This window comes from Sylvia atricapilla, chromosome 11 (genome assembly GCF_009819655.1).
Source record: "Sylvia atricapilla isolate bSylAtr1 chromosome 11, bSylAtr1.pri, whole genome shotgun sequence".
Classification (NCBI taxonomy): Eukaryota; Metazoa; Chordata; class Aves; order Passeriformes; family Sylviidae; genus Sylvia; species Sylvia atricapilla.
The window spans coordinates 18,643,519-18,661,464 of record NC_089150.1 but is presented as its reverse complement, the minus strand read 5'-3'; the positions used below and the strand labels follow the sequence as shown (position 1 = coordinate 18,661,464).

Here is a 17,946-nt window from a genome sequence, read left to right as displayed (position 1 = left end):
ATAAAATTATAACTAAAAAGCCTCACTTGCAAATCCTAATCTATGACTTTTAAAAATATATCTGGATCACCTACCTATTGGTCATGCACACGCACAGGGTAAAAATAAAGGCTATGAGTACAGTGTGCACACACTCACAGAGTAAGCAAAGGGACGGGGGGGGGTTTGCACCTCGGGGGGATTTTACTGAACGATATCAAATACTCCAAAAAAATACTGTCTAACCATCCAGGAGGTACAGTGGCACTGGGCTCTAGAGAGAGGCACATTCTTTGTACACTGTTGACAGCAGCCCTGCAATCACAAGTTTTACAGAGGAAGGTTGGAAAGCATTACACGCACAGACAGGAACAAGGAAACAACCAGACGGGAGAGTTGACACTGCATAGAAAAAACACAGTCCAGGTCAGCACTGAAACAATGGCAAATTGAACAGAAACTGGGATGCTTGCATTAGGATCGTTTGTTTCTTTGCTCTCAATTTGTTTTTTTTTTGTTTTTTTGTGGGTTTTTCCACTTTTCATTTTTGCTTTAACCCTTGCTTTTGGTCTCAATTATCTAAGTAGCCTGGACTTGTTTTGGTCCTACTGCAACGCCATTACAGTCGAGAATGTACTGTAAACAACCTTGAGGTGGTGGTCGCTGAGGAGGGATTTTGTTTGGCTCTGGCTCCTTTAGTGATCCACTCTGGAAAATACATTTGAAAACAGAAGAGAGAGAGAGAGAGAGAGAAAATAAAATTAGAGTAGCTCGGTTCCAATTTTCCACTAATTTGTCTTTATTTTCATTAGAAAACTCTCTATTGGTGGGGCTGAACGTATACTTGAAATTTATTCCAGATACCATTTTTTTCATTTAGCTGCTGCCTGACATGATATATGAATCCTGGGCTAGTCCAAGGCTGAGCTCTTATAAAAACTGTTTTCCCTTTGCAGCATGTGATCAGGATGCAGGCACTGCCTTCCCAACCTTACCTCCATTTGGGGAAGGACTTTATCCTCAGTTCCCAGCACCATTTTTTTTGTATCTCAATGCGTCTGCTCTCTTTCCTTTTTTTTTTTTTTTTTTTAAGACAGACTGAATAGGAAATGGATTTCAACAGATACCTTTGTGTAATTTAAGAAATAATTTATTTTTAACTACGTTCACTTGTATCCAGAAGCGTTTGCACAGCAGGAGTTTTGCCAGTGACAGTTTTCAACTTTGATTTGCTGGCTGTAAGTAGGGAGGGAGGTGGGCTGCTCCAGCTTCACTGTTTTGCTAAGCAAAATGAAAGAAGAAAAGCAAAAACCACAGACAAATAATAAAAATAATTGAAATGACTTCATGCTTCTCCATCTGACATGTTATTAGAAACACATGTAATACTTCACTTTTCAAAACAGGAGGTTGATTTGGCAGCATCCTTTTCACATGGATACTTGTGAAAGGAAAAGATGGGCCTGAACCAAAACCTTGGAGCAGAACACCCTCTGGGAACAGGAGGATTTGAATCCAAACTTTGTCACAGGCCCATCTCTGATATTTTGAAACGTGAAAGACATTAAATCATTGGACATAACAGCTTAAGATGGTTTTTTAAGGATCCAGAAATCAAACTGCCATCTGTCAAGAGGAAAAAAATGCAGAATTTATTCAAGAACAAATTCAAAATCAATTAAACACGTTTCTTGCAGAGCTTACTGAGATTTTTTTCTGATAGATTTGTATTTGATCTCGCTCCTAGTGCTTTATTTACAGAATAAATCTTGCTCCTGGTGCTCTGAATTCCTGCCCAGCAATGGCACAACAACTCTCCAGTGCATGCAGCTGCTGCAAGTTGCTGTGTCTGCTTTAGCTGCATGAATAAAAGCACACAGGGCAGCTCTAAAACTCTCATTATTCAGCATCACCAGCCTGCAGGAGACCAAATGAGGAGTAAAAATGATCCACACCAACTCTGCTCCTCGATTTACCTGACCCACTCACACAGTTCCTTGGTGAGCATCACTAAAGGGGCGACGGTAGGTAGAAAATAAGAAAATTTTGTCAGGAAAGACAAAGCCACCAGAAAATGTCACAGTGCTTTAGTGTGGGTTTGGGTCCTCTGTTTTAGCTTCCCTCCCTGCTCTGATTTTCAGAGCCTTGTGCAGGAGTTGCCGGGCTGCCCTGGGCACGTTCAGCACCCAGAGAATTTGTGGTATCCACGGTGAAAAATGTGCTCCCTGCAACATCTGCCTTGGCATCAGGAGCTCCCTGGAGACCAGGGCACTCAGCCCAGGGTGCAAAACTGAGAAGCAGCCCTGGAGGAGCAGCTCCTACCCTGTCCCAGAGCTGGGATGCTCCTGGCACCCCTCACCCTGCTCCCAGGGCAGTGGGACATGCACAGAGCTCCGGGAGGGAAACCACCAAAGCTGGGGCCCAAAGGTGTGACTTTGTTAGAAAATATGCACACAGCATATTTTATAATTGTAATTATCATGATTAGCACGTGATGGGCTCCCTACCCTTCCCAAGGGCCACAGCCCGAGCTGGGCTTTTTGCAGTGAGCTGGGGGAAATGGATTTGTAGAGATACTTTAGAGAAATAAAACTATGAAAGATGCCTTGTGGTAGGACCCATGAGGGGTAATTTTAGATGATTGGCTTTAAGGCAAAAGCTGATAGGCCAAGAAATGTGTATGTATCTGTATATCTACAACATATAATATATTCTTTATTATATATTCTATATTCTTTATATTCTATGTTATATATAATAAAGAATATAGAATACATAATATATAATCTATATATTATAATGTATTCTAATTAGGAAATAGTTTGGCTTCTGATTGTGATGGCGTGAATTGTAATAGCTGTACCATCTCCCCCTTCACATGAGACCGAAAATGGAATAAAAATTTTTAAGACACCTCTCAGGAGCTCCATCTCTGGGTCAGGAAAAAGGAATAATCCCAAAAAAAGAACATTCTAACAATGAGTGTTACCCTTTTTTTCTGCTAAAACAATGGACTATGTAAGTAAAATTCATGTTTTATTTAGAAACATAAAGCTGGCAGTTTAAATTCACATCCACTTGAATGTCAGAACAACACCTGCAGGGCCTGTGTGTGCCCCGTGCCCCGAGGCTGGAGCAAATCTGCCATTTGTTCCTGCAGAAATGTCTCGGGTGTGATCACACATCTGCCCTGACTCGACACACAGCACCAGCCCTTTCACAGCCCTCACCCTGTGAATCTCCCACCTCGCAAAGACATGGTTTTATCCTAAACCAAGCCTTCAATAAACATTCTAGGAGCTCCCTAATCCTTCCCTCAGCTCTCCTGAGAGGTGAGAGCCTTGTGCATTTTCTGTTTGCTGAAGGTGTATTTCCCCCTCTCCAGTCACTGACTGCAGCTGTCCTGATTTTACCACCCACACATCCTTTTTTTTTTTATTATTATTTTTTTTTTTTCCACCAGATATCACCTGGTGCTTCCAGGAACCTCACCCACACTCCAGGCCAATCACATGGGTATATTACTTTTGGCTAATTAGCCAACCCACCCAAGCTGACCCAAAAAAGTCTAATTAGCATCACATTCCTAATTGAGAAACCTTACTCATGCTTTTTCAATGGTCTGTAGTAATCCAGCTCTTTTCAGGAGCCTTTCTTTCAGACACTCAGAAACCTTGATACTTGATATTAAAGGCAGGCTTTGAACGAGCCTTGTTTGTTGCCCTGAGCCAAGACCTTTAATAAAATCCAGGCTCCTTCTAAACCCCAGTTGTTGGCAAATGAGCTGCAGACTGCTCTTCTCACCTCGGCAAGGTGGTGCCAGGGCAGCTGTGGGAGCTCCTCTCTGAGCAGCCCTGTCCTGCACATGGACTCATTCCTTTGGCTGATTTTGTGTTTTGCCCAGCCTGCAGGTTCACCCTCCTACCACCTTCTGGGAGCATCAATGTGTTTTCCTCTGCTGCAGACCTGATCTGCAAACGGGCTGAGCTCAAACACTGCAGGGATCAAGGGTTAAATGCCGGATTTTATCGCGGAAAATGGACCTGCACAGGTCTTCATTTGGATGCTCAGGGCTAAAGAGCAAAATCAGTGGCACAGGAGTGTGCTTGGGAGGGTTTAGGGCAGAATCAGTGGCACAGGAGTGTGCTTGGGATGGTTTAGGGCAGAATCAGTGGCACAGGAATGTGTTTGGGAGGGTTTAGGGCAGAATCAGTGGCACAGGAGTGTGCTTGGGATGGTTTAGGGCAGAATCAGTGTCACAGGAGTGTGCTTGGGAGGGTTTAGGGCAGAATCAGTGGCACAGGAGTGTGCTTGGGATGGTTTAGGGCAGAATCAGTGGCACAGGAATGTGTTTGGGAGGGTTTAGGGCAGAATCAGTGGCACAGGAATGTGCTTGGGGTGGTTTAGGATTACCTGAGTGAGACGCAGTGGTTAATGGCAGGAGGGACCCCTTTGGATTTCATTTTTTGGAACACAATTTTCACATCCCACCCGAATTCCCAAGGGGAAGGGGCTGATGCTAACAGGAACATTCTGGAGGGCTGCCTAAAGGAGCTCTCCTACTCAGAGGGGTTTGCTGTTTATATAACTGACCCCCCAAAATACAGGAATGCTGCAAATCCACTCCAGGGATTTCTCAGCTCTGGGTAGAACAAGTGAGGATTTGGCTGCATAATGACCTTTAGGAATACTCCTAATTACAGCCAGAGCACAAACCCCACTACTTATCTAAAATATACATGTCTGTAGATGTCCCTGTGGCACTTCCTCTCTTTCCATGCTCACCTGAAACTGTCTCCTTAGAGTTTTAGGGGTAGAAGTGGCAGAAAAAGCTGTTTATTCCTCAAATAAGTTGTATTAGAATTTGATCAGGCCATTACTTCTTTTTTCTACCTTTATATAAATGCAGATTGGATTCATAGACATGAATTTTGAAACAGTCTGAAGAATGTTGAAATGGGTGGGAGCAAAAGCAGCAACTTGGCAGGGAAATAGCCCTTGGGCAAAAGAGATGCTAAACAGAGTCCCAGCAAAAATTGATTTTGATTTGGCTGAGGTTGAAGACTTTGTGAACTGTAGTTGGAGCACGTAGAGTTGTTCTTGGGTCTCGTTTGGTTTTCTTTGTAATGCAAGGACAGGAGCTTTTCATAGGTATTTCAATATTTGAGGGGAAAGCCATGTTTTTCAGGTCAAGAAGAAGAGGGATTAATTGAGAGTTGCCAAAATATGAGCTGAGTTAGGGCTCATAAAAGAACAGGAATAAATAGTAAAACACTTAAGCAATAGGAGAACTGAGAAAAAATGTGATTGCTAAGGAGAGAGGTCATTGAGAGAGTTTAAGTGGAGAAATTATGTTTATTTACTACATAAATAGTAAAGGAATGATTGAAGTGTTACAGATGGTGATAAACACAGGAGTAAGGGTAAGGTGGCAGGTGGGATAAAAGCTGAAAATGAGATGCAGCTAAAGATGAAACATTCTTCATCTCGGAAATGAAAACCAGCTGACTCACGAGACACAGAACTCCAGGTTCCTCTAAAAACTGGGAATGGCCAAGTGACACTGCAGGAGGTAAAGCACTAATACCACACTGAGGGTGGGGAGAAAAGCAGTTATTGAACAAAAAGTACTGGGAAGGACGTCAGTTCTCCTGAAGTTGTGATAAAGAATTCAAAACCTTAGAGCAGCTTCCGTTGTTGCCCAACCAACTTTCCAAAGAACTTCTGCAAAACCTGTTGGAGTCTTCCCCTGAGTGGGTAGGAAGTGACTGCTCAGAGCAGAAGACAAGCTAAGCAATGAGATTTTGACTTGGAATAGTATATTAAAAATGCACTGAAAAAAGCTCTTTTTTTAACATTAAAGAGTATTCTAACTTTGATTTTATAGAGTGTTTTTCATTGCTAGATAATGAATTACTTCCCAGACAACAGCTTCCTTCTTAAATATTTTTATACACGGTCTTAAAAATCGTGAAATCACAGAACGCTTTGGGTTGAAAGGGACTTTAAAGATCATTTTTTTCCAACTCCTCCTGGGCAGGGATGCTCGCAGCAGGGCAGGTGGCTGAGGGAAGGCGAGCACCCCAGCAGGATTCAGTGCTGCTCTCACGGACACTCCAGCCTCTTTCCAGAGATACTGCAACAGCTGAATTCCCACTGTCCATTCCAGCCCCATTTTCCGTTACTCTGCTGATCAAGAAATAACTCCAGCTCTCAATTTGATGAGGGTTCTAGAGGAGTAGGATGTGAATTATCAGGGAAAAGGAATTTCTGAGGTACCATCAGTTACTGAAGCTTCCTGCTTCCTTCCACAGCCAGGAAATCATTGCAATAAACAAAGATGCTGTTTTTAATTTCTTCTTCAGCTCTTTTATTGCTTGAAGAAATCAGATGCCCGCTGGGGCTTTTGGGGCAGGGAACGTTCAAAGCAGCAGCTTCCAGGCAGCTCTCCGCAGGGCCAAGGTTGTGGAGCCTGGGATGGCAGCGAGCTCCCCCGTGTGCTGACACAGGGTGAGAGGACTGGGAGCAGGGAGAGAGCTCAAAGACAGGGAAAAAAGGATTCAGGAGATCCAGGGGAACCTCCTGTGGGTGCCCAGGTGAGTTTCCAGAGGAGCCTCCACATTCCCAGTGGGCGAGGCGGGGCTGGGCAGTGCCAAAATCCTGGGCTGAGGGTTGAAGTTGCAGGGAAGGTTTGGACCTTCCCTGAGCTCCGGGATTTGGGGTGATGCTGTGCTGCGTCTGCTCCTCTACTTTTAACCAAAAGAAGGTTATTTTTGTGACTGTTTTGAAATGTGGGGTGGCAAGTGATCCTTGCATGAACAGGGGGAGCTTAAAGTCTGCAGAACTTCACCTTGAGCCACAGAGATCCATCATCACTGGATCCATTCAGAGCTGAAATCCTTGGAGGTGAGAGAACCTGGAGAAGAGCTGGTGGAGCAGCCTCAAGCCCAGTCTGAGCGTCCCCATTTCGTGTTTGTACACAGAGGCGTGGAGTGGGCACAGAAAAGAGGCACGGGGGGAGCCACCCCAGCTCTCCCCAAATAAAAATGAATTTCGGGGCTCTGCCAAGAACCAAACACAAAAACCATTCCCAGCTTCTCTTCTTGCTCCTCCTGGTGCTGCTGCCCTCAGCCACCCACAGGAGCTCTGGGGGCTGCTCTGAGCTCTGAAAAGTCTCTGTTAAAAGCTGAAAGACCCTGGAGGGGGACTTTGAAGCAGCTGAAGGGAAGTTTGCTCTGCTGGCAGCTCCAGAAGTTCATCCCCACATTTCAGAGCTGGAAGTGTGTCTGTGTCTGAGGGTTGATTTTTTGATTTTTTTTTCCCTATGGAAAAAAAATCAAGAATAGTTGAAGAGGAGCTGCTTTGGGTTTGGATTCTTCCATCATTTCTCTTGGTGCTTCTCCTTGTTGCAAGATTTTGACACAGGTTTAGCACGTGGTGCTTATTGAAAATAAACCATGGCAGGGATTTCTGGGGAGAGGGGCAGAATTCCTGCAAGCTCAACATGGAAAAAAGCCAAGCCCTTCTGCTTCCCAGGTCAGAGAAATCAAACAGAAAAGTCAAGTGGAGACAGGGAATGATAACAAAAAGAAAAACAACAAAGAAACAACAACAAAAAAAACCCCAACAAAAACCCCAAAAAACATTCACTACGGTGGGGAATGGAAGGGAGACCAAGGAAAAGCCTCCAGAATAAAGATCTTTCTGTTAGGTTCAGCTTAAATAAACAGGATCAGAGTGTAAAAATCGATGAAAAATAAGATAAAAAAATTTAAAAAAAATCAAAGGATGTTCTGTATGATAGTAATTACAGCACTAAGACAAAACAGGTCCAGCCTGGGCTCTCCTGTCCTGTTTGTGTCTGTGGCAGCTTTTCCCTGCTCTGTAACAATTTGATCACTGCTTCCCTTACTCTGATTTGGAAAAGGGTTAAAATTGGAATGAGGAGAATATTTTTCCAAAAAAACAACAACGAAAAGAGCCTGTGGCACCAAAAAGCTGCTTCTCACAGAAATCTACCAAGAACAGACAGGTCACTCCATCGTGGTGGGCTCAGGATTACTTTAAACCCCAAATATTTTCTTTTTTTCTTGAGGGGAGGGACCATGGAGGGTCAGAATTCCCAACACCATTGGCAGATTGTGAGATGATCAGGAAATCATCTGGCAGGAGGCAATAAAAAGTGAGGAAAAGCATCATTTTGTTGTGGGACTGAGGACAACAATTGAATGTTAATGTCATTATGTTTAAGGGAAATGTGGGAACATGTTTATTAAGTGTAATAGCCATTTTTTTTTCAGTTTACCAAAGCTTTGTGGCTTTCTGAATTTAAAATCAGCACTAAGGCTGAAAAACTGCATCCTACAGACAGCTGAATTATCCAAACCCTCCTGAAGCCTGACTCTGTAAGGGGCTTTTTCTTTTCCTCTTCTCACTTTGTAAGCAAATTTTATCTTTTTATCTTTTTTTTATCTTTCGTTGGCTTTTCTGCAGAAATATTTTCTATTTTTTTCCAGGTACACTGCTGCTGCTAGGCATTCAGTGTAGACCACTCAGAAATTTCACATAAAATAAAAAAAAACAGGGTACACCCAGAAAAGTTCCTTTCATTTGGACAAATTTCTGTTGATGTCAGTATAAATTTTGACCAAATAACCCTAAACCTTTAAAATATGACCTTTGGTGTATTTTTCTAGAATCTAGAATCCCCTCAGAAGGGCAGCCTTGGTTATTCCTTGGCACAGTGAACCAAGCTGAGCAGTGCTTTGATTAAATCACTCTCCTTTAATGGACACATTCACAGCTACAATCCCACAGTGTTTGTACAGATTTATCTCCATTTTTCACCTGGGATTTCTGTTCAGGGGGAGACTCAAAACCAGCTCAGAGCAGCTCCTGTGCCTCCCTTGGCTCTCACTCCATCTGCTGGTGCAGGAGCTCAGGAAGGATTTTAAATCAATTCTTTTCACTTTCGCCATCCCTTTGTCAGTCAAATTCTTGCTCAGTTATTGATATGTTGTGTCCTTATCGATATTAAAGATTTTAGGGTTGATTTTCCGCCAGGAACGTTGTGGGTTTGACTTATTGCAGTACCTGAATGAGGAGTTCAAATGCTTAAAATAAATCAAACTTGGTTAATGAAATGGAGACTGTTTAAAATACACAAAGGTCCCTCATCCAGCAGTTCCAGCTGAGTCCTGCCTCTGTTGTCGCCTCGTGTGCAAAGGTGGAATAAACAACCTCAGAGTAAGGAAAAAAAATTTATACTTGTGATAAATAAATGTTTCTGGATGAACTGTGCCCCAAATGCAGCCTTTTACAAGGATGTGGTGAGCTCAGGCTCCTACTTGTTTATTTTCTGCAGCTTTTCTTAATTCCCTGTGTTTGTATTGGGATCTAAAAGAGGAACAGCTGTTCTCATATTTTCACTAATGTAAATTAGTAATTTGATTAAATAAACACACACACATAAACATTGTGTATATTTATATATATATATAGATAGAAAGAGTTATATATGTGCACATAATATAATACTGTATCACACATATATATAATGTATAATATAGTTATACACTATATAACTATATTATACATTAAATATATGTGTACATATATATTATAATTTAATATGTGCATATATATTATAATGTAATATAATGTATATGCTGTATATATATAATGCACATATATAAACATTATATCATACTATATAATAATAACACACATAGAATAGAATAGAATAGAAATGATTATACTATACTATAATATAGTATTATATATTATACTATAATATATTAATATTATAGTATAATATATATACTAAGCTAGCATATTAAAATATCGTTTATATTATATTATAATAATAATTTTAAAAGGAAAGAAATGCATAACAATAACGTGATGAAAACTTGTCAAGCACGGAGCATTTCTGATTTATAAAATATACAGGAAACAGATTTTTAATGGGATGCAGCTTGTGGAGTAGGACGTAATGCCTTGTGATAAAAAAGAACAGATTAATCCCCAAGTCATTTATTCCAGAGGAGAAGCCACAAGGTGTCGCTGGGATGCAAATAACCAAAATGCTGCAGTAAAGGGGCAGCACCTCCAGCAGAAATGACAGTTTTCAGAAGGGCTTTTGACTTAAATAACCTCTGCAATGTGTTGAGTTTCAGGCTGTGTGACTTCTGTGCCCCTGCAGTATGTTTCCTTCCTCTTTGTGAGTTTTGATGCCAATGGTTGAGATTCTCCATCAATATATTTAGGAAGGCATCCACAAGAACCCTCTTTCAGTATTTTAGGATGAAATGTCATTTATATTACCAAGGATGATTTATTTATGATTAAAAAGGATTTTTATGGATAGTGGACGAATTGTCCATTTCCACATAACCTCATGAGGAGATCCTTCCTAATTCAATGTGTTCTCTTCAGCTAAGATCAAACCAAAAAGCTGCATGTTCTGGTCATCTTAAAAACTTCTGTGATTGGAAGCAAATTGCTGCTCATCATAAGTAGTTTCCTTTAAAAAAATCCCACTAAATCCCAGAGATCAGAGGTAACAGAACTGTGACTACTCCTATGGAAATCCAGGAACAGGGAGATTGCAGATGGATTGATTTTCTCTCTGGAATTCACACTTTTTGTTATTTACACTCTCCACATGTGTCCAATTTTCTCTCTGGACACGGAACAATAAAACTGGATAAACTGCACCATGCAAAGGGTCAGGGAATGCAGAATGCACTGATTTTAGGATTGGTTTGTTAGCACTGTGCCCCTCCTTTCTTTGCCACCAAACAGAGCCAGGATGTAGCTGGGAATGTTCTGCTCCTTGTGGTGTCGTCATGTGGTGGATATTGTGCCTCTGAAACACAAATTCCTTCCTTCTTCCCTCCCCTTAAGGAAATAAATCCCTTATTCTTTCGTGGATAATGTGACAGGATCGAATGAACATTTTCCTAACAGGATTTCCCTCAGCTTCAGCTGCTCACACGTCCATGAACATTTGCATTTGATGGTGGTTCTCATGGACAATGTCATTTCCTCTGCACAATTTCCCCCAGCACAATTCACCTCGGGCAGCTCTGAGGAGATGTTTGACCATTTTTGTTGTTTTACATGCAAATGTCACGGTCAAGGAAGGAGCCTGAACCAGCTCCTGCAGAGCTCTGCAAAGCCAGAGCAGATTCACTGGGGGCTTTAACCTCATTTCTTCATTTTTAGGAAAAATTTGAAAGAGGCCTCTCTAAAGATCTGTCAAAAGTAGTCCAGGAGTTTAGAAAATATGGAAAATTCACAATTTTACTGCCTGCAAAGTAAAGCAGGTTTGTTGATGGAAAAGTTTTCAAACTATATTCCTAGACCAAGTTCTATTTTCAGCATGGTTTGGGGTAAAACAAATGATTTTAATAACAGAACCAACTTCATTTTTGAAGGATTTTTTTGACCATAACAGGCAGAATTTCTGTGAGTCCTCCTGCCCACCTTCTCTGCACCACCAGAACTTACTCCAGAGTCTGGGCAAGAGTTTGCAGATGAATAACCAGATAATAACATAGAAAACACAGATTTAGAAGTCTCCCGTTCAGATATCCCAGATTTAATGCTTTAACAATGCCAGGAGCTGCCCCTGAGAGGTTTCCCGTTGGAATTTGCTCCCTCTGGCACTGGCACAGGGAGAGCTTTGCCAACCCTCAGAGCCCTGCAGGGCCAACCATCCCCACCAGCACTTGGCTGCCCAGGGCTAAACAAAGGCTGATTTGCCCAATCATGGCTTTGTTTTCTGATGGATGCTTAATTGGAGTGGGGCTGACCATTAGAAATTGAGGCATGTTTTTATGTTCAGTTCAACCCAGAGCTACAGTCTGGACTAAAATAGAAACACTTTGAAAACCCTAGATAATTTATAAGAAATATGACAAATTATTATTATTGAAATTATTATTTCATTATATTAATAACTAATGATAATATATATGAATTATATAGAGTTGTTATCTTATTATATGTAATTATTATATTATTATAAATGATTCTATTTAGAACCAATATAATAAATTATTTATAAATTGCCCCCAGGTTATTTAGAATCAATATTATAAATTATTATAAATAAGAGCTAAATATTATTAATTGATTCTAAATGATCAGTGAAGAAATTCAGAGCATGGCCCATCTGGAGCTGTAGTGCTGACCATAGGCTGCTCATTCCAAAGCAAAACTCAGCAATTGCTCTTTGCTCTCTCTAGTGTTTTGGTTTCTACATGTGCACAGAGCTGATTTGGGATAAATTAATGATGGTTTTGCATTTTGGGTCACCTGGAGAAATGGGCAATGTCCCTCTGCCCTGCAGATGAACTGGGTGTCTCTCAAGAATAGGAAATTTCTTACACTAGGAAAGGCTGCCCAAAAGTGAAAGGGGCAGCTTTGTTTAAACAGACTGATTTTTCTCTTAGCAAAACCCAAATTAACTAAAAATTAACTACACGTGAGGAGTTATCTCCTTTAAATTCTACAGATGTGTTGTATGATATTCCCCTAAAGCTGGGAAGGTGAATGGGTACTTGCAAATGGCATCTTCAGCAGAAAATCAGGTCCCCTGTACCTGCCCTGAACTGGGGCAACAAGGCCAATTTTAATACTCTGATTAACTGAGAGGAAAATTAACAGAAATTGCAAATATTCTGAAGGAGGTTCTCTGGTTTTCAAGGCATTTTTCTGCTCAAGCTCAATCCATAGTGTAAGGACAGGTTAAGGAAAAGGAGATTCATGTGGATTCTTGTTGCCATCAGTAAGGGCTGAATCCTTCAGGAATAACCTAAACTAAACAGGAACCTACCAGAAGTCCACCATCCCAGAATATTATCTCTGCATTCACCCAAAACTCTGGTTTAAGAGCAAAAACCCCTTTCCATGGACATGCTGAGTGACAGCAATGACAGGAATTTAGGGAACTTCTGAAAATGCTCCCTAAAAATGGATCCTGTTTTCATTCTGGACTCAGGTGGGCAGTTTTTCCTTGGGAATGCTTGGAAACTTCATTTCCATCCAACAAACAGCCAGTTCCTTTGGATGACAGCAGTATCAGTAAATGCACCTCCTCCCCTGGCTGCTCTGAAATCCAGGACAGCTTACCCAAAACCTTACTTTTTTTCCCCCCAAAATGTGAAGTATCAAATGTGAATCTATTCATGTGGCAGCGACGTCTGTTACAGCTTTAAATTTTGATTTATGCTGACTTGTATTGCCTGGATAACTCTAAATTTGACTCGTTGCTTCATTTTAATACCTGGCTAATCTGTTGCTCCTGAAAGGAACTATTTTGGCAAAAGGTGATTTATTTTTTCCCCTTCTCCTTTCTCTCTCAGTGCCCTTTACAATGGACTTGAGTCATGTTGGATGGAAACTTCTCCATTGTACGTGGTTCTGTGGCTGAAACAATTTTGTGCTTAGTTTCAAGTGGCTGCAGCATAAATAGAAGCCATACCACTCTTTTTTTATTTTTTTTTTTTTTTCATGTGGGATGGGGTATTTTTATGTCTTAAAGCATGATGAGATATTTGAAGAACAAATTAGTCACTCTGCCTCAAGAACTGTTCTGTCTGAGGTAGGCCACAAAATTGTTCTCAAATTGTTTACCTGGTGTGGAGCCTGCTGGGAGCAAAAATAGATCCTTGATTTAGGCTTGGTATTTAGTTATTTAGGCTTGGCAATTCCTGGCTCACAGTTTGGCTGATTCTGGTGTTTGGCTGATGCCCGTCGAGTGCAGAGGTCCAGGGTGGCACCTTAACAGGTCATGGGCAGGCTGGGTTTGATTGTATTTTCAATATATTTGTATTATAGTTTCTCTGCACAAACTGTTCTTGTTCCTTACCACCCTCATTGTAAAGAATTGATGTCTAATCTAAGTATCTTTCAGTTTAAAACCATCCCATTGCCACTCAAAATAAAAGAGATTTATAAACTCCTTTTGAGTCCAGACCCCACAGGTCACCACTTGTTCCTGGCTTCTGTTTAAACACCCACCCAATTCCATCCCCATCAGATTCCACTCAGCAAATCCACACCTCTCCCAGTGTTTCTGCTCCCAGAACCTTTTACAAAAATGCCACATTCCCCAAAGTTATTATGAGGATCAGCACAATAAACTCCACGTTTTTTAAGCATGGAAATGAAAACACAAAGGGGATTCCTGGGAGGCAGCTGGTAGCAAAGTCAGGGGCAGAACTCTTCATCCCCACACTAACTGTCAGGCCATGCAAGATAAAACAAGTGAAATTCATCTCTTTGCAACTTCTGCCTCGTGTCTTCTACTATGCTGAACACATCTCAGGAGTTTCCTAAATGTCTGAGGTATTTTTGTGAATTGCAGCACATTAAAAAATATTACAATGCAATTAAGTTCTCACAAGAACAAGACTTATTCGGTATTATTTTTGACATCCTCAGGACAAGGGCTTTCCATGACAGTGCTTCTTAGTAGCTCCGTGATATTTTATATTTGGGACTGAAAAGAAAGAGTCCAAAGCCTGGTAATTGCCTGAACTCACAGGCAGAAACACAGCAACACTTGTATTTCTTGATTATATCTGGAGAAAATCTCGCTGAAATGTAACAAACTGATAAAATGCAGTGGGGAATTCTCCAATCCTTGAGGTTCCACAAACGTGTCCAGATTCTTGGAGGAAAACTTTGAGCTTAAAATGACAGACCAAGATGCTCTCTTTGAAGGGAATTGAAATTAAATTTTTATCCTACCTGAGGCTGCTGAGTGGCAGTGGGTCTCTGAGGAGATGGAATAGGAGTTTTGGACAACATTTGGTTCATTTTGCTTACGACTAACTCGGTGATGTGCTGCCTGTCTTCGGCCTGGTGCTCCCCAATCAGGGGCATGGCACAGTCCATCACCTGCAGAATGCAACAGGACATCAGTGCTGGCAAGGAAATCCCTCCCCATCCCTGCATTTGTGCATTTGCAGGGTTGTTTTTAGCAGAAGTGCACGAGAATGACAGGAATTGTATTTGTCCCATCAGAAAATAAACGAGAGAATGGCAATTTTGCAATGCTTATGCTTTCCCCTCCCAATCCCCTACAAAATGGACAGAGAAAGAACCTTAAAAAAAAAAAAAAATTCACTTCACACCTGGGCTCACTCTTTGGAAGAGGAAGCACAGGGCTCATAAGGAAAATGAGGTGTTTTTAGGCTGTCCAATGACCTGAAGGAATTGTTCTCTGAAGGTTTCCTCCCTTTTGTGGCCCACCCCACCATCATGAGCTGAATTACAATGTGCAAACGCAGGGTAAAAAGCTTCCCAGCAGCTTGTGGAGTTTTACCAGGGAAATCTGGATCCTTCCTGATTCATGAGAAACTTCAAATGACACCTTGTTATTATTGATACCCTTTTTAAAAACGTACTGTGGCTGCAAAGAATAAGTAAGAATTTCTGCAGGGAAAGCAGGGTGGCAGAGAGGCAGATAAAAATGGGCACATTTCCATTCTAAACATGGCAGGTTAATAGCGGTTATTTATCGAGCCATTCTGAGAAATAAAACTGAATTCTGCCACTTCAGTGGGCCCCCAAGCATTTGCTATTTCTCCAGAATATTTGTTATTTCTCCGGTGTCTCCACTTCTGCCACACCTGTGTTTGTTTCAGGGGAAATAAAAGCATCACACAACCCCGACTATAATTCACAAGGGCCCTGGGCGTTCCTACTTGGAAAAATAATAGGATTTAATTCACTTCTGAGAAGCTGCAATCCTTTTTGCATGTGCATCAGGGCGTGTCCATGCCACCTGCAGTGCTGCACCCTGGTGCTTCTCATGGGTCTGGGTGGAAGAATTTTGTTTTCTGATGGGTGCACAGGGATCAGTCTGAAGAGCAAGAGCACACCCACATTGTGTGGATCCCTCCTGAAGTGGAAGGGGTGGAGTGGCAGCAAAACTCCTCTCAACTCCCCAACCTCCACAGAACACCTCCTTTTTTTACAAAGAAATAGAGTTTTTGCCTTCCTTCTTTTAGATGTTCAAGGGTTTCTAGGAATTAGACACAGAAATCGGGTGTTTCAAGGGACATTGGGGTTTAAAAGAACATTGCACCTTGCAGTAGTTGGGAAGGAGCTGCATTATTAATAATATTAATCTAACAGTTATAAGTGTAATATGATAATTAATAATTATGTTATTCTAGAATATATTCATATAATAACATAGATATAAATAAATAAGCTTTTCAAACTATGGTGAGAGCAACAAAATTCTTCCTGAATGGCAAAAGCTACTTTGTCCCAATAATGGGATTAGCTGCAAGTCCCAAATCATTTCCATGATTCCTCCGTTTGTTCATTTACAAGATTCACTGGCACTTTGTGTTGGCAACCAAAAGGCTGGCAATGCTTGTGCCGGGATTTTCAGATCTAGATCTCCTCCGAGTTTCCTCACAGCCAAAAGGCTTTAAAATAACCCAGGGGAAACAGTGCAATAATCATTGAACTCCAGAAGAAATGTTCCCTGAGAAGTGAATGAATGGTTTTCCACTCTAGGGCCATATCAACAGCAGTAAAGAGATGTTTAATAAGTACACTCAAAGGTTCTTTAAATCTTAGCAACCATAATTTTAAGTGGAACATTCCAATGTCTTCCATTAATTGAGAGAATCTTTGATCAATCAGTAAGAGTTGATATTTCTGAAGAGGTGAAATGCAACCTTGCAGGTTGTGTGGCTCTTTAATATTAATTTCTGTTCACTTACTGCTATTTTTAAAGTTGCATAAACACTTTAAAGATCCACTCCCTTGTATCCTGAGCTGTTTCTTGCAAGAGGAATTTGCATTGTGCCTGGAGGGACCCGAGGAGCCAGGACTGGGAAGTGTTAATAATGAACATGGAATATTTTGGTGTGAAGGACATTGGATGTTTGGTTCTCCACTGCAAATCATCTGGTTTTCAGAGCAGCAGTTTTGTCTGAGCTCTAAAAATCTGTTTTAATGAGAGCTATTCTTAAAAATTTGCCCTATAGGGTGTAGATGAACCCCCCTCTTACCCAACACCAGTTAAAATTTCACAAGCATGCAAAAACCCCCTCCCTTTATTTACCATCCACTTATATTAAAACAATTACTTGGAATGACTGTGAAATAAATTGCCTCCAATAAGGTCCTGCCAGAGGATTAGACAGGATTAAGATCTGGAGGATTGGGTTTGGACCGAATTTCTGCTTTTAAGTCCTTCTACAACTGCAAGTTCCCACATCAGCTTCCTGTGGGAGACACCGCCGTGGTGTCGAGCAGAACTTGAGGGAGAAGTGAAAATAAGGAGCCTTGAAGTGTCAAATCTTCGTGTCCACTCCAGCAGAGAAGTTGTTGCACTCTTTGAATGAAGGATTTTCAGGCACAGTCACAAACTGAGGCAGATTCAAAGGGTTTTGGCATTAAAACCAGAGCCATTTGCCCTTATCAATCTCCTATCACTGGAACAGGTTCTAACCTTGTTAAATCCTTGGGTTTGTTGCCAACAGGGGCACAAATATTATTGGCCAAAGATGTGGCAGCAGAGCCCCTCTGCCACTCCCTGGAAAGCAGCTGAGATCCAGGTGGACCCTTCACATGGTGGTTTTGGGTGTATTTTCTCCTCCTTTCAGAGAATGCAGTCTATTTCCATTCCTAGTACCCGAGTTAATGACAACTGTTTCATGTTTTTATTTTATATAAATGTATCTTAAGAATATTTTGGGCAACGCCAACAGCTTTTAAATCCTGTGAGTGACTACAGGAATGTCAGGCTGGCATTTCCCCCTCCTTCAGGAGATTTGACAAAGTTGAAACACATACAAAGCTCCCTGTTTATAAATAGTCTATTTACAGCCTGTGCTGGATTTAAAATCCCATTTCAACCCAGCCAGTTTTTAGTTCACCATATAGTTCAGCTATTTAAAATATTGGAGTTTCCCACTAAGAGGATTT

At 41.3% G+C, this 17,946-nt stretch overlaps 1 protein-coding gene across 1 annotated transcript in view; it reads right to left on the bottom strand.

The window, feature by feature from the left end:
- SYN2 (synapsin II) overlaps window positions 1-17,946 on the bottom strand; it is a 154,714-nt gene that overhangs the window by 6,885 nt on the left and 129,883 nt on the right. Inside the window, exons 10-11 of the mRNA XM_066326944.1 lie at window positions 14,743-14,892; window positions 627-687 (exon numbers count right to left, since the gene is read on the bottom strand). Of these exons, the coding sequence (XP_066183041.1) occupies window positions 627-687; window positions 14,743-14,892 (211 nt within the window). The remainder of the gene's footprint in view (window positions 1-626; window positions 688-14,742; window positions 14,893-17,946) is intronic.